This window comes from Nesoenas mayeri, assembly GCF_963082525.1.
Source record: "Nesoenas mayeri genome assembly, chromosome: 8".
NCBI classification, from domain to species: domain Eukaryota; kingdom Metazoa; phylum Chordata; class Aves; order Columbiformes; family Columbidae; genus Nesoenas; species Nesoenas mayeri.
The window spans coordinates 25,996,275-26,009,632 of record NC_137554.1 but is presented as its reverse complement, the minus strand read 5'-3'; the positions used below and the strand labels follow the sequence as shown (position 1 = coordinate 26,009,632).

Below are 13,358 nucleotides of genomic sequence, written 5' to 3'. Positions count from 1 at the left end.
CTGTTTAAACTTCAAAATTTCTAACTACATAGCCAAGTATATATCCAGGTAAAGTATTTTGACATTTTCATCCACTGCACGTCTTTGTAAAACTGGTAAGAGGTTTTTTCTATGAAGAAAAAAATAACTATACATTCATATAGCTTTAAAAAATCTGTAACTGAAAGAACAGAACTCATTTATACACACACACACATTTATATACACACAATTAATTATATATAAAGTAATGGACTGATACATCAAGCAATGCTAAGCCTAATATTTGTTGAAATGAAAAAACCCATCACATTTCTATTTCCACAAGGAATAATAAAGCTACTTCAAAAGCAATTTTAGTTCTTGGGAGTAAAATAAAATAAAGGGATAATTAATTCTGCAACATTAAACTACAAATCCTAATTATTCTTATATACCTGCTCATTGTCTTTAATATGTGATCCCTCAGGAATCGCATCCAGGCCTTTCTCATCCCCCGTACGCCTTGATGCTTCATTGAGGAACTCGATCACTCGATCTTCAGGTAAGAAGTCAGGATTCCACAGCAGCTGGTCATCGTTTTCATACACTGAATGAACCACAGAGGGAAAAAACAACACAAAGTTAAGCTAAAACAGCAATACAGAAGTTTATTCTCTCTCCTAAAGCTAGGGCCAGCCTGCCTTTTCCCAGTCAGTAGACACGGAAGATTATTTCGGAAGAGAAACTAATAATATCTGTTTTCTTGCAAGACAATTAGGATCAGTCAGATAAATCCCAAATGCACAGTGCCAAAAATGGTGCTAAAAACACGACCAGGTGTCATCCAGAGGCCAGAAATCCTGAAGCTCCTGAAAGGGAACTTTGTTCAGACCTTCCCGCTACTTCCAAGGAAAACATTCTGAAACAAAATGATTCAGGTAAAGACAGCTGAATTTTAATACTACCGAATCTCTACCATTTTTTCAGAGCTTTTACATGAGGTTTCAGACCAGGGAAGCCACAGTAAATGGAAATTAATGGGAGGAACATGGCCAAATGATACATCCTCTGAGTTATCTCCCATTTTTACTTGGAAGAACCTACAGGATTAAAATGCCAGTACAGCAAAATAACGTAAAATTCAGCAAAAGCAACAATTCTTTTCAGGAGATAACTGCTAATTGGCTCTGAGGTGCCATTAACGACCCAAGCTAAGTGCACTGCACTGTTTGTGAATGACCACGGTCAGTCAGGCCCAAAGCGGCTTCAGCACCTTTTGGTTTTCAGAGCTATTGTTGATCCTCTGAAAACATATCTTATAATTTTGTAGCTTTTTCATCACCTGAAGTTGTTTCGTAGCAGCTAATTTGGTCTCCAGGCACACTTCTCAGAGAGCTGTAATTAGTTTAGTGCCGATTACGTGGTCGCTCTCCTCTCACAGCAGCAAGTCGGAACACATTCCCAGAATCAGCGTGTTTTTTCTGAAGAGTTCCAGTGTTTTTGTGCTTTTGCTTACGGGACTGGACATGAAAGGACCAGCCTTTTTAGAGTTTGGGAATTTTACAACTAGAATTTCCCCTTCATTAGAGAACAACTAACATGATGGGATATGTACATGAAAGTACTGAATACATAGTGTCTCAGACATTTAATATTCCAGTTGGAGTCGTGTCAAAGATTACATCCAAGCACAGCAGAAAGGAAAGAAGTGGCAGAAGATATAAAACCCTACTGGTACATAAAACTGGAATAGTCCTAGCACGATCAGTGAAAATTGAACTTTTCCCCTCAACAGCTTCTGCCCATGAGGCAGGTTCTCTGTCCCGCAAAGATCAGTGCGCAAGACTACGAAAACATGTTTTATACAGGTGACTGCAATGCACAAAGCACATGTATCTTTTTTATTATTGGAGGCCAAAAGCCACTTAGTGCTGCATAAATACCAGGAACAGCAGGTGATCAGTAAAGCAGAATTTACTCCATCTCAGGCAAATAGACAGTTCAAGCTCTATTTCAATGCTAAAGCAGGAAAGTGTGCAAAGAGCAGCTTCTTCACCAGCTTCTTCACAGCTAAAAAGCAGATGTTTTCTCATTTGCCATTTTCTGTCTTTCATGGGAGCTCCTCATGTTGTTTTACATCACATTCTCTTCAATCTCTCCAGCACAATGTGTCAGCTTCAGGGTAAGCCTGGCCTAAGTCAACGGCAGGACTGATGCCCTTTTTAGGTCGTTTCTGGCTAGATTAGGCCACAGCATAGCTCTCCCAGCCTGGAACTTGGAGCAACACAACTGCTACTATTTGAGTACGTACTCCGACTCTAGGAAGGCACTGAGTTTTGTGCTGATTAGTTTAAAAACTAACTTAACATGTTAATCCAATTCCAGCAACGCAGTTTCTTTATTATCTATTTTGTTTTACCTAAACTTAATATACTAAGTGAAGAGGTTAACATAAACTGCATTACCAAACTAGAACACAAGGGTTCAACAGGCAATAGGCCAGCAACATAATCTTTGTTTTCCCCTTCCAAGACTCAGGCTCTGATGGTGAAATACAGGATGAACTACAGTTTGAGATGATGGTTACTTTTTCACTTGACGGAGCCCTTTTATTTTGCAAGTCAGATGATATCAATCAAATCTTTTATTTCTCACCATTAGAAAATAATCTCAAACACAGCGATAAGAGTAATAGTGCTAAGCCTCACCTTTTTCATTCTCTTTGTATTTGCATATTCCAGCTGGAATTTCAGCTTGAAACATAGAGCCCACCATGATTTCCTGTTTCGAAATAACAGAAACAAGAAGTTAAGCAACCACAGCCGGGATGGTTTTTGTTAGCAAATAAGAGAACGACCACATCTTTTTTTAGCCCTTAAAACTTTCATTGTTCAAAATCTAAAAATATAGTTAACAGGCACTACGTGGTAATGGATTTTTGACTCTTTGGGGAGGTCTTTAACACTTCTTAGTAACAAAACTCTTAGATTTATGGGGAAAAACTGGAGAGGATTTGGGTGATTGATAGAGCTCAGAGTTACTAGGTAACAGATCAACTCATTATCCATGAAATGGAGGCTTTTTTAACAGCCCTTAGTATCTACCTTTTTCCAGTCTTCTGAGGGAATGTAATCTTCATCCTCTTCAGATTCCTCTTCTATTTCACTGTCTACAATAAATTGTTGGAACATTTACACAAAATGAGCTGTTATGGGGGGATCACATCAAGGGTGACGGGGGGACCATCCCATTGAACCACACAACGGCAGTTTGAGGGCCAATACTAAATAATTCAGTGCTGACGATTTTAAAAATGACCCACCCACCCAATGCTCACATTTAGAGTGGATTAAGATACGCAACAGGTTCTGAGAAGTTAAGACATAAATTAATAAATCAATTTTAATACTACTTATTTAATATTTACTTTCCTTCACCCAGCTTTAAAACAGTTGGGATGAGGCACATCCAAATTTAGCACAAAGTTACTTTCTGAAAGTATTTTCAGGCAGATGTTCAGCATCCACATGTGGGTTCCAGCACCATTTGCAGGAGCTCCCAGCTCAGTTCCCACTGTTCTTTTTCTTTTGCAGCAGCTGTCACTGAATTTAAGGTAAAACTACAGCAAAAGGTGCGAGGAATCTGCAAATGCAATTTTCTCAGTCTTACTGGGATTTAGTAGGCTTGGATGTACTGCTCAGAGATGCATAGCAGCATTAAAAATAGATTATTTTGGATAAGGACTGACAAAAATGTTGAGCTCTTTATATACAGGCTGGTTGCCTTTCACAATGTACTGAAAGCAACTGCAATATCTGCTTTATGTACAGCATGTGATAACAGCAGTGCTATAATTATTTGTACATGAAATTACATTCTATACACAGCTGAACATTGTAAAAATCCCCAAACCGAATACAATACGCTTGCATTACACTAATGCTATGTTTAAAAAGCAGAGTTCATTGTAAGATATTTGCAATCCCCTGCACAGCTACGTGCTGAGGTTCCTTGGCATTTTTGGATTAAAATAAACTACAGGTTAGAAAATGGCATTTCTACAATGCTAATAAGTATCAAGTATAAGGTATTGTAAGAAACCTTTTGTTTGTTAAAACATAGAACAGAAGGAATTCAAACACTGGCGACAGTCACTTCCATGAAAGAAAGGTAAAATAGCTGTTGTCCAAATGGCCCTGCGGACAGATCGATACTGAGGTTCAGAACCCATTAAATCAGACTGCCACAGAAATGAGAGCTGTCTAAAGGTGCAGCTACATAACACTAGCTCAACAGTCTCAAATGGATGCAAACCTAATTTTAAAAGAAAACAAAAGAGAAAATAATCAGTCCACAATGCTGGCAACAGTATCACATGTGGAATTCTTGAAGCGAATTTTCTCCATCGTTATCTCCCCCATTCTTATTTCAGGCTTAACAATCTAGTGGCCTTTTTCAGATTTCATTGCTTTTGTTTTCTATATTAATGATCTTGAAGAAATAAGGGGTTCTGTTTCTATTTCAGTTTTTATTTTTTCCTTCATTTGGACTCTCACCTTCTTTGAACGAGCACACAACCCGGTGTCCCCAGGCCCTGGCCCGGTAATCACGTTCCGTACAGGGATTATCCAGCTGGAACAGTGCGTTTCCTACTTGCCAGTATTTGTACCTATGACCTTAGTGCAATCTGGGAGCTGAATCTCCGACCCTAAGGTAATACCATCCTGAACAGCCATTTACCACACCTGGACTCCACTACAAGAGAATTTCTCTGAAGGGCACATCCACACAAACCAGTTTGCAGCATCACGAACTGGATTGTTACAACACTTGGAGCAGAGTCATGGAAGGGTTTACAGCGCCTGACAGCCTCATTTTCCAAACTGTAGAAATTCAAATTTTTCCACAAATTTAATCCCTTCTTTTAAGAATCGAGGTTATCTACTGTCCTTATACAGAGCTCCTTATCCATGACAAAGATTTAGCCTTCAGCTAAACCCAGGACTTTCTCTTGCCTATTATTTACAGCAGAATGATGACCAAGACCCGTGTTTTAAAGAGAACAGACAAATGTTTATAGGTATCAACATGCATATTTCAGAAACAGAGCTGTTCTTAACCAAAGGTCAATCATATTGAGATTACTGTGCTCAGTACTAAACTGTACATACTTGTATCAAAATATTTACATCGACGAGGGCGAATTATCTCCTGTGGATCTTGAGAAGCAACAGATGGTGCTGGGTCGTCATTAGATGACTGTGTCTCGTCTTCTTGACCTGACGAATCTTTTATGGTCTCCTCCTTAAATACAAAAAAAACAAGCAAGAAATCAGCTCTCTCTTGTATGTGACAAACACTATGTGTCAATATTTTTTTCCAAAATTGTCAATAAATCAAACCCAAATATCATTTATCTGACTTGAAGTGACTGTATCGATTGTGGCCTGTCCAGACTGAGCCACAACAAATGTGTGAACACATTGTTTATTGATCAGGATTTTAAGCAGATCAATCTAACACTCGACCTCTAATACACAAATCAGAAATATGAACCACAATTAAATATCACACTTCTTTTTTTTTTTAAATCAGTCAAGCAAATCCTTGTGGTTTTCAGTTAATTTCATTAAACTTAAAATTTTATTTCAGTCTTTAAAACTCTTCTGCATGAATTTTCAGTAAAAAGGGGAGGTATTATTTAATGGCTATACTTTTCTCAATCAAATAGAAATTGTACCTTCCATTACAATTACTGTCAATAACATACTTCAACCCCACAGCAATAGCATATCAGTAGACTCGAGTATGCACATCAAGTCATTATAAGATGAAAAATTAGAACAAGTTTTTTTATTAGAAAATAAACCGGAGCAATTGTGTGCATTATTAAAATGAAAGAAAATTAAAATGATAAAGGTTAAAAAAATATATGAGTGTTTTCTATTTCAGTGCATGTTACCAATATTTTTTCTGTGTTTCATGACTCGCTGGGTCTAACACAGAAGCATGAGGCACAGCACATGTTAATATGTACCTTCCCCAGCAGAGTATATCACATGTGCAGCTTAAAGCGGATTAAAAATAGCAAATAGCTAAGTGCGGTATAGCTACATAAGCCGTAGGAAGAGAAGCGCTTGCAGAGAAAGCCTGAATGATTTATAAAATCATTCCACCCCCGCAGATGTGTTTTACTGCCTCTGCTAAGAGCGTACAAGCATTTGAGAGCTCTCGTACCCCCAGGGCAAACAAGCACATGGGGTGAGCTGGGTGTCTCTGCTCCCAGTGCTCCCCACCACCCCAAAATTGGGGTAAAATGGGTGAAAAGATACGTTTAGCTCAAGCACGGTGCCAGGTCTGCGATTAGGCTGAACCACGGGCTGCTGCAATGGGCAGGAAGGCGCGTGATTCTGCAGGACGTCACCCAGCGCTGGGGACCCAGGCAGGGACAGAGGCGGCTCCTCCGGCTGCCAACAGCCCCCAACAGACACGGAGATTTACCCGCTGAGGAGAAAAGATCAGCAGTATCTTAAATCAGCTACAGAGGAGGTTGAGCAAATATGGAAGATGGAAGCTGGGTCAGGATGTCATTAAGACACAAGAGGATACCACCACGCACAACAAAATAGATCACTTTTGTGTCTCAATTTTGCATATTTCATGTTATGTAAGCTTCTCCCCCTCTCCAGCTTCTCAAACCTTTTGAGGTGTATATAACTACGCATCTTCTTTTTGAACTATTCAACCCATATAAATAGCAATCATCTTTTACAGCATCTGTCACGGGAGTTTGTACATCTTAAGAACTTCATTTTCTGAATCAGATCTATCATTCCTCCTCTCTGCCTTGCATTCCAGAGATTCGAAAATGGGTAAGATATCAAAGAACAAAAATGCATCCTTTTTAAAGCCAGATTAGGTAATGCAATTTCCATTAGTGCATAAGCTTTTTGTTACTGACAATACAAAGGATTTCACATTTTAATGGAATTCACGATGCAGCTCTGAATGCCACCAGGAATGGGGAAGTTTCAGTGGTGCCCAGGGCAGGATGGGATTATTACAAATATGTATGACATGTGCAAGAAGAAAAAACTCTTCTAAAATCAGAAAATGTATTTTAAGAGCACACAGAACAAGATTTTAAAGACACTAATTTCAAAACTACACATTTTGGAAAGGTATTTTGAAGCACTGCATTCAGTTAAGAATTTAAGTACAACCAGAGCGGCCAGGCTGAACAAATACAATTTAAAATGCCAAAGCTAGAAAACTTGCAGCAATCTCCAATACTGAGAGACATTTAATTCAATTCCACACTTCATTGTTCAGCTTCAGTAGATGAGTTTTTCATCTTGAAACAAGTATTCAGCCATATCTATAAAGGTGCCTCCCAGCATTTAAAACCCTGGTTTTGAAGCCAAGACTATTTCTGAAGAACAATTACAATTCCTTATTACATGATGCTATACATGCACCGTAATTTGCCTCAGCAAGAGTTTGGAATGATACAGATGAAATACAGATGAGTAATTAAGAATAAACATTAGAGTTCAGCACACAAAGCATCTGAAATCAACTATATAATGAATTACTTCTGCCATGGCCTGGCATCTTGAGTGGTTGTCCAGCACAGAACGGCTGCATGAAAATCAGTTTCAAATTAGCATAGACACTTACTTTGTTTTCACCACTACAGCCACTGTTGTCATCATTATCAACATCATCATCGTCTTCTCCCTCCTCCTCTTCCTCTTCATCATCTTCATCATCATCATCTTCTTGGAGTGGAATGGTACCATCGTAGCCATAACGGCTCAGTAGCTCTCGGATCGGCATATCGCTTTCCTGACAAACATCCAAACAAAGTTTGAGATTTTAACAAAAGTATTTCACATCCCACATCTGCTCTACAGTTTAAATTGTGTGTTTAAACATGACAGGAAAAACAGAGAGATGATGACCACAGATACTTAGAACGGCCACTCCAAAATGAACAGACAGTCAAAACTTGAAGTTTCAGCTCCTAAGAAAAATGTGTGGTTTTTTATGCGAGGGAACTTTTTATTTCTTGGTCCTTTATACATTTACAGTGGACCTCACATACCAACACTCTCTCAAAAGGGCCATAAGGCTCATTAAAAGGGCAGCACGCCCCATCCCTCCCTTGGTACTTCTCTACTACTATTTTACAGAAACACAAGCACTGCCATCAGACCCCTCAGAACACAGAGTGAACACAGAGTGAACACGCTCCTTTGGGGAATAATTATTGTTGGTATTCCCTTTATAGCCCCAAAACTACCTGAAAAATAGTATTTTGTACATATTTGTGGAAAAAAAAGAGATAAAATGTGTGTCAGCAGCAAGTGCTTCCCATAGATATGGACAGTTTGTGCAGGGTGAAACTTGTCCTAGGGCAAGGCAGTGATTTTTGCAGTGTCTCCAAGGATTCAGCAGAATAAGGACCAGAACTTGCATTATCTGGTTTGAACACAGAGTTTAATATTTGTCTGGGGACTTGCGCTACGGGGATGTTTCCACCCAGTTCTACAACCCTCGTTTTGATAAAAAATTACACCAAAAATGCACCTCTGTGTCTCTCCCCTTTCTGGAAAAAACAAAAACTGAGGGGTTGGATGGGAGTGAGGGATCACCTTATGTTCAGGATCCAGGTAAAGACAGCAGTAATGTTTACAGATTCACATACATTTTAATTTTTAGCTAATTGTCTACAAAACCATCCATGGTTGGAAGCAAATCTGCTAAAATATATGCACATTTAAAAATTTTTAAATTTAGAATGTTGGTCCATGGTGAAGACACATTTAAATACTACAGTTGATTCTCAAATTTAGTGGCTCCCAAGCTCTTATCAATAATAAAAATTATTAATTGCCAGGTCTGCAAATAACTTACTTTATGACTATTAATAGGTCAGTCTCCAGCCTCCAGGGGCAGGGCATGGCGTCCCTAATGAGATTTTTCAGAGCAGAAACTTTCAGAGAGCATTTAAAAAATCTCTCTCAGACAAGAACAAATCCTTTGTTTACTATTTGGAGGTGTCTGCCTGCTCTAAATATTTCTTCTTAGTATGCAATTTACATCTTGGCTAATAATCAGATTTTTGAAGTTTTTAAGGAAATGGTATTGTACTCACAACATTTTTCTCAGGTAGAGCCTCTTAACTTCAAATAGTCTTTTACAATTCAAAAAAAGCCCTAAGGGTCTCCAAGATAAAATACAAATCATGATTTCTCTATTGGTTCAGGATATTGCAAAAATAAGAAAGGTTAAAAAAGTAACAAGTCCTATCAAAGACACAGAAATTTGTTATGGGGAAGATGTTTAATAACAAGAAATGGAGTCTGGAGTAGAGGTGAGGGGGAGTGATATGACAGAAAACCGTATGGTAAGCAGCACAGGGTTGGTAAATACAAATGACTTTACACTCTTGTAATTGAAGAGCTGACGGACAACCACTGAAATGAACAAGGAATAGAGCTGAAAAACCAAATGCATTTCTCACACTAAATGAACCGCACAACACTGCCACGTGCCTCGTGGATGCCAGGTTTAGAAACGTTAAAAATAAAAACAGACAAATCCACGGGAGGAGGAAAATGAAGACTGGCGGGCATTACAGACAAAGAGACAAGATCTTTTCTACATGTGCCTGAACTGCCCCCTGCCCCCCTGAACTGCCTCCTGCTAGAGGCTGGAAGAGTATCTGGAAGAAAAACTGTGTGCTTCTGTGTGTGGTTTTCTCCTTTAAAGACACGAGGATGCTGGTGCGTAACCTGAAGAAAACCTAAGAGCCCTCTCTGAAAAGAGCGTCCCCAAAAGGAGAAACCAAGTGATCCTATGGAACAACAAATGGAAAAAGGCAGTCAAAAGCTTAAAAATCTTTAAGTAATGCAGGGAGGCACCACACACACATCAAATCCTCCACGTCAGGAGGAGCAGCCGGACATCGAGTTTCTGCAGCTTGCTGGGGCCTGGTCATTTATTATTTCCAAGACTAATGTGAATGCAGTGTCCTGCTACCAAAATTATGCTGCCAAGTTTCCTGGGTTTTGGAAAACTGCAGCATCAATAGATGCTCAGGACACTCAGAGATCATGAAATCAGAATCATGTTGGTTGGAAAAGACCTTCAAGATCATCGAGTCCAACCATTAACCCATCCCTGGCACTACCCCATGTCCCTGAGAACCTCATCTCCACATCTGTTCAACCCCTCCAGGGATGGTGACTCCACCACTGCCCTGGGCAGCCTGTTCCAATGCCCGACAGCCCTCAGGGGAAGAAATTGTTTCCCAGATCCAACCTCAACCTCCCCTGGCGCAACCTGAGGCCATTTCCTCTCATCCTGGTGCTTGTTCCTTGGGAGCAGAGCCCGACCCCCCCCAGCCAGCTCCAGCCTCCTTCTGGGTGGTTCTCCAGGCACAACCTGCCTGGGCTCTGTCTCTGGCTGCTGAAGAAGGGACACTGCTCAGCCAGGACTTGGGTCCCATTGGGTACAGACGCACCAACATACAAAAATCGCACCACTACTCGTCTGGGTACGATCAAGGACAGTCTGCTGCTCAACCTCGAGGACTAATGTGCTACAGATTCACTGGTTCCAACCAGTGAGGAGAAAAGATCCTTCCCCTCAGAGGAAGGTGTCATTTTTATGACAGTCTGGAGTGAAACCATTACGGTTTGAAAATGCTCCTGTAAAACCAGACTATCACCTCGTCCCCGAAGGAGCTGAACTAGTAGATCAGGCATATTCACAGCCTGGGGAAAATCTGAAATAATAGGTGCAAATGTTGGGGGAGAGAAAAAGACAGGATAGTTTTGAGGTTTAGTTTGCCTATCATCCACAACCACAATGTGAGTCTACGTTACCCCACTGCTCACCGTCCCCATCACAAAAGAGCTGACACATGGAGAAATTAGAACTTGCAGCCCCAGCAACCAAGGTATGAGGGAATAAACTGATGGCTGAAATACAGTGAGAAATGAAGTGTTGTAATGTGGTGGTAGAATTATACAACCAGATGTTGACTCTTTAAAATATGGGGGGGGGGAACATATTTTCAACTTAAAAACCACATGACATACACGTGGAGCTCCATTTCTCATTTAATCTAGATGAAGTATATTTAGATTCACAAACTATTTATTTATCTTTATGTTTACCATTTAATATCAGACCTGAAATTACCAAAAAGAAATTATCAAAATGTAGCTTAAATGCACTGAATTAATTTTAAGTCATACCGGCATAATCACTTACATTAAATAGGATTTGTACATCAAACATGCATCTGAGAATCATTAATGATCTGTTCTGGAAGCCTTTTTGGCCAATGAGGCCACAGACAGTATCTAAATCACTTTGCATTTATAATGGGCCTAGTTTGTAATTTAATAATATTATTCCTGCCTGAGAAGTAATTTAAGACAATATATAAGTGAGATCATAGCCTCAAAATGCCAAACAAATCCTATATGCAATTATTTCAGAAGATATACGTTTTAAGATTACCACTATTAACAATAACTGTGAGTTCTGATCCCAGCTCTGCTGACAACTCTTTGCTTTGAGTCAGTCATTTCATCTTCATCTCTGTTCCCTCTACCTTAAAAATGAAGATATCCTATATGCTCCACTAAAGGATTACACAAATGTTTGTATAAAAATGCAAAATAAATGTAAAATTATGGATTTTTTTAATCAAAATCTATATGCACTAATCAAGTGCTTTAGAAAATAACAACACTGGAATAGACAAGTTTAGTCAGAGCGTACTTTAATTTATATTAGCTCAAAAATACAAATCCTATACCAGCAAAAAGAAACTGAACAAGTACAGCATCATACATTATTAAGTACTTATGTACCAGTTTCCCTTTCCCAATTTTAAGAACTGTAAATTTAGCTCAGCCCCTTTCCCCCATCTACATTATTTGTCTATTAGCGTTTTAGAGGTGTTGGTTGTGGTTCTTTTTTTTAATTCTGAATATAAGGGAAAAAACCTGCATATGTTTTGTGTGAGACTGTGGGCGGTGGGTGTTTTAAGACTACTTAAGGCTACCTACCCTGTTAAGATCCTCTATTTCAGAACTGAAGTTTGTTTCTCCTTCCATCATTTCCTCCTCTTCTAATGTCCGTTCATCATCAAAGTCATGCACCAGCATATCAGCTGATGGATCAAATTCATGGTCATCAGATGTTGCTGAACCTCCTGATGGAAAACATTTTAAAGAATGTTTTTAGTTAGATCATGGCCTCACAGAGTTTGGTGTTTTGGTGGGGTTTTTTTGGTTTTTTGTTTGTCTTTTGTTTGTTTTTTTTTTGTGACATTTTAATACTCAAGTTATGCAGAGAAATTAAAATAACTTCAAAATCCCTCAATCAGTTATGTTAGGGAAAGCCAATCTCATAATTCAGAAGACAGGGAAAAAGGGATCACAGAAAAAAAAGAGCCAGGAGATACTGCTTAACAAGCTAGTTCTCAAAGTACTGTTAATATCTATCTGGACATCGTGCCCCTAGTTAAATGCTTGTGAAATGCTCAGTTTTTGAAGACTTCATTCATAAATAATCATAACCTGTCTGAGTCAAGAGTTCTACTGGGAGCTCATAAAATATAAACTCAGGGCAGTTGTTTCCTTGATACTTTGCAAGCCACAACTACAAAGACAGTCTAATGACTTTTCCAAAATTTAAACTGAAAGGAAGCTTCACAGTTACACAGATTTTATTCATGATGCAGAACCCTTAGTTATTTTTCCCCACACAGTTGTTTCACCGTTCTTTGTAAAGAAGTCTGGTTATATTTTATGACAATGAAAAATAAATGAATGGATGAATGGTTTGGCAGATGCAGCATTTTAATGTAATTCAGTAATACCTGATTTCTAATTCTAACCTTGCTAACATTTCTCCACTTGTCACCACGGACAATTTAATTTTCCAGAGCCTGAAGAGTGGACGCACACTAAGGGTGCAAGAGGGAGGGGCTGACTGTAAGGCTTGAATATACTTTGTAATTTGAAGTGTTACAGAAATAAGAGCTCAAAAGACAGTGCAGTCCAGCTACACTAATTGCTGCAAAGCTTTTCCACTAGCAGGGAGCCAGAAACCTCGGAAATAAATAACGCTAAGTACAGTGGTACCAAAGCAAACAAACACACTCCCCCTCACCCCGATATAAGTAATTTATACTGCCACCAACGTACTCATCAAATTATATCCTTAGATTACTAACTGGAAGAGACCAGCAAAAAAAATTTTCCGAGGGTGCCCTCTTGCCTCATAAGTTTAGGAAATATTGAAAATATTTACCTGGGCTTGAAGACTCAACAGAAGGCTGAAAAAGAAAACACAGGAGATTATTTTTT

At 39.1% G+C, this 13,358-nt stretch overlaps 1 protein-coding gene across 3 annotated transcripts in view; it reads right to left on the bottom strand.

The window, feature by feature from the left end:
• The window catches only part of MIER1 (MIER1 transcriptional regulator), a 32,770-nt gene that overhangs the window by 7,170 nt on the left and 12,242 nt on the right, over positions 1-13,358 (bottom strand). For all 3 annotated transcript variants that reach the window (XR_013922457.1, XM_080349286.1, XM_080349285.1), the window contains exons 2-8: positions 13,303-13,327; positions 12,054-12,199; positions 7,642-7,809; positions 5,133-5,265; positions 3,066-3,130; positions 2,670-2,742; positions 417-568 (exon numbers count right to left, since the gene is read on the bottom strand). Coding sequence is in view for 2 of the 3 variants with exons in the window: in XM_080349285.1 (XP_080205411.1) it covers positions 417-568; positions 2,670-2,742; positions 3,066-3,130; positions 5,133-5,265; positions 7,642-7,809; positions 12,054-12,199; positions 13,303-13,327 (762 nt within the window). In the remaining variant the exon portion in view is untranslated. The remainder of the gene's footprint in view (positions 1-416; positions 569-2,669; positions 2,743-3,065; positions 3,131-5,132; positions 5,266-7,641; positions 7,810-12,053; positions 12,200-13,302; positions 13,328-13,358) is intronic.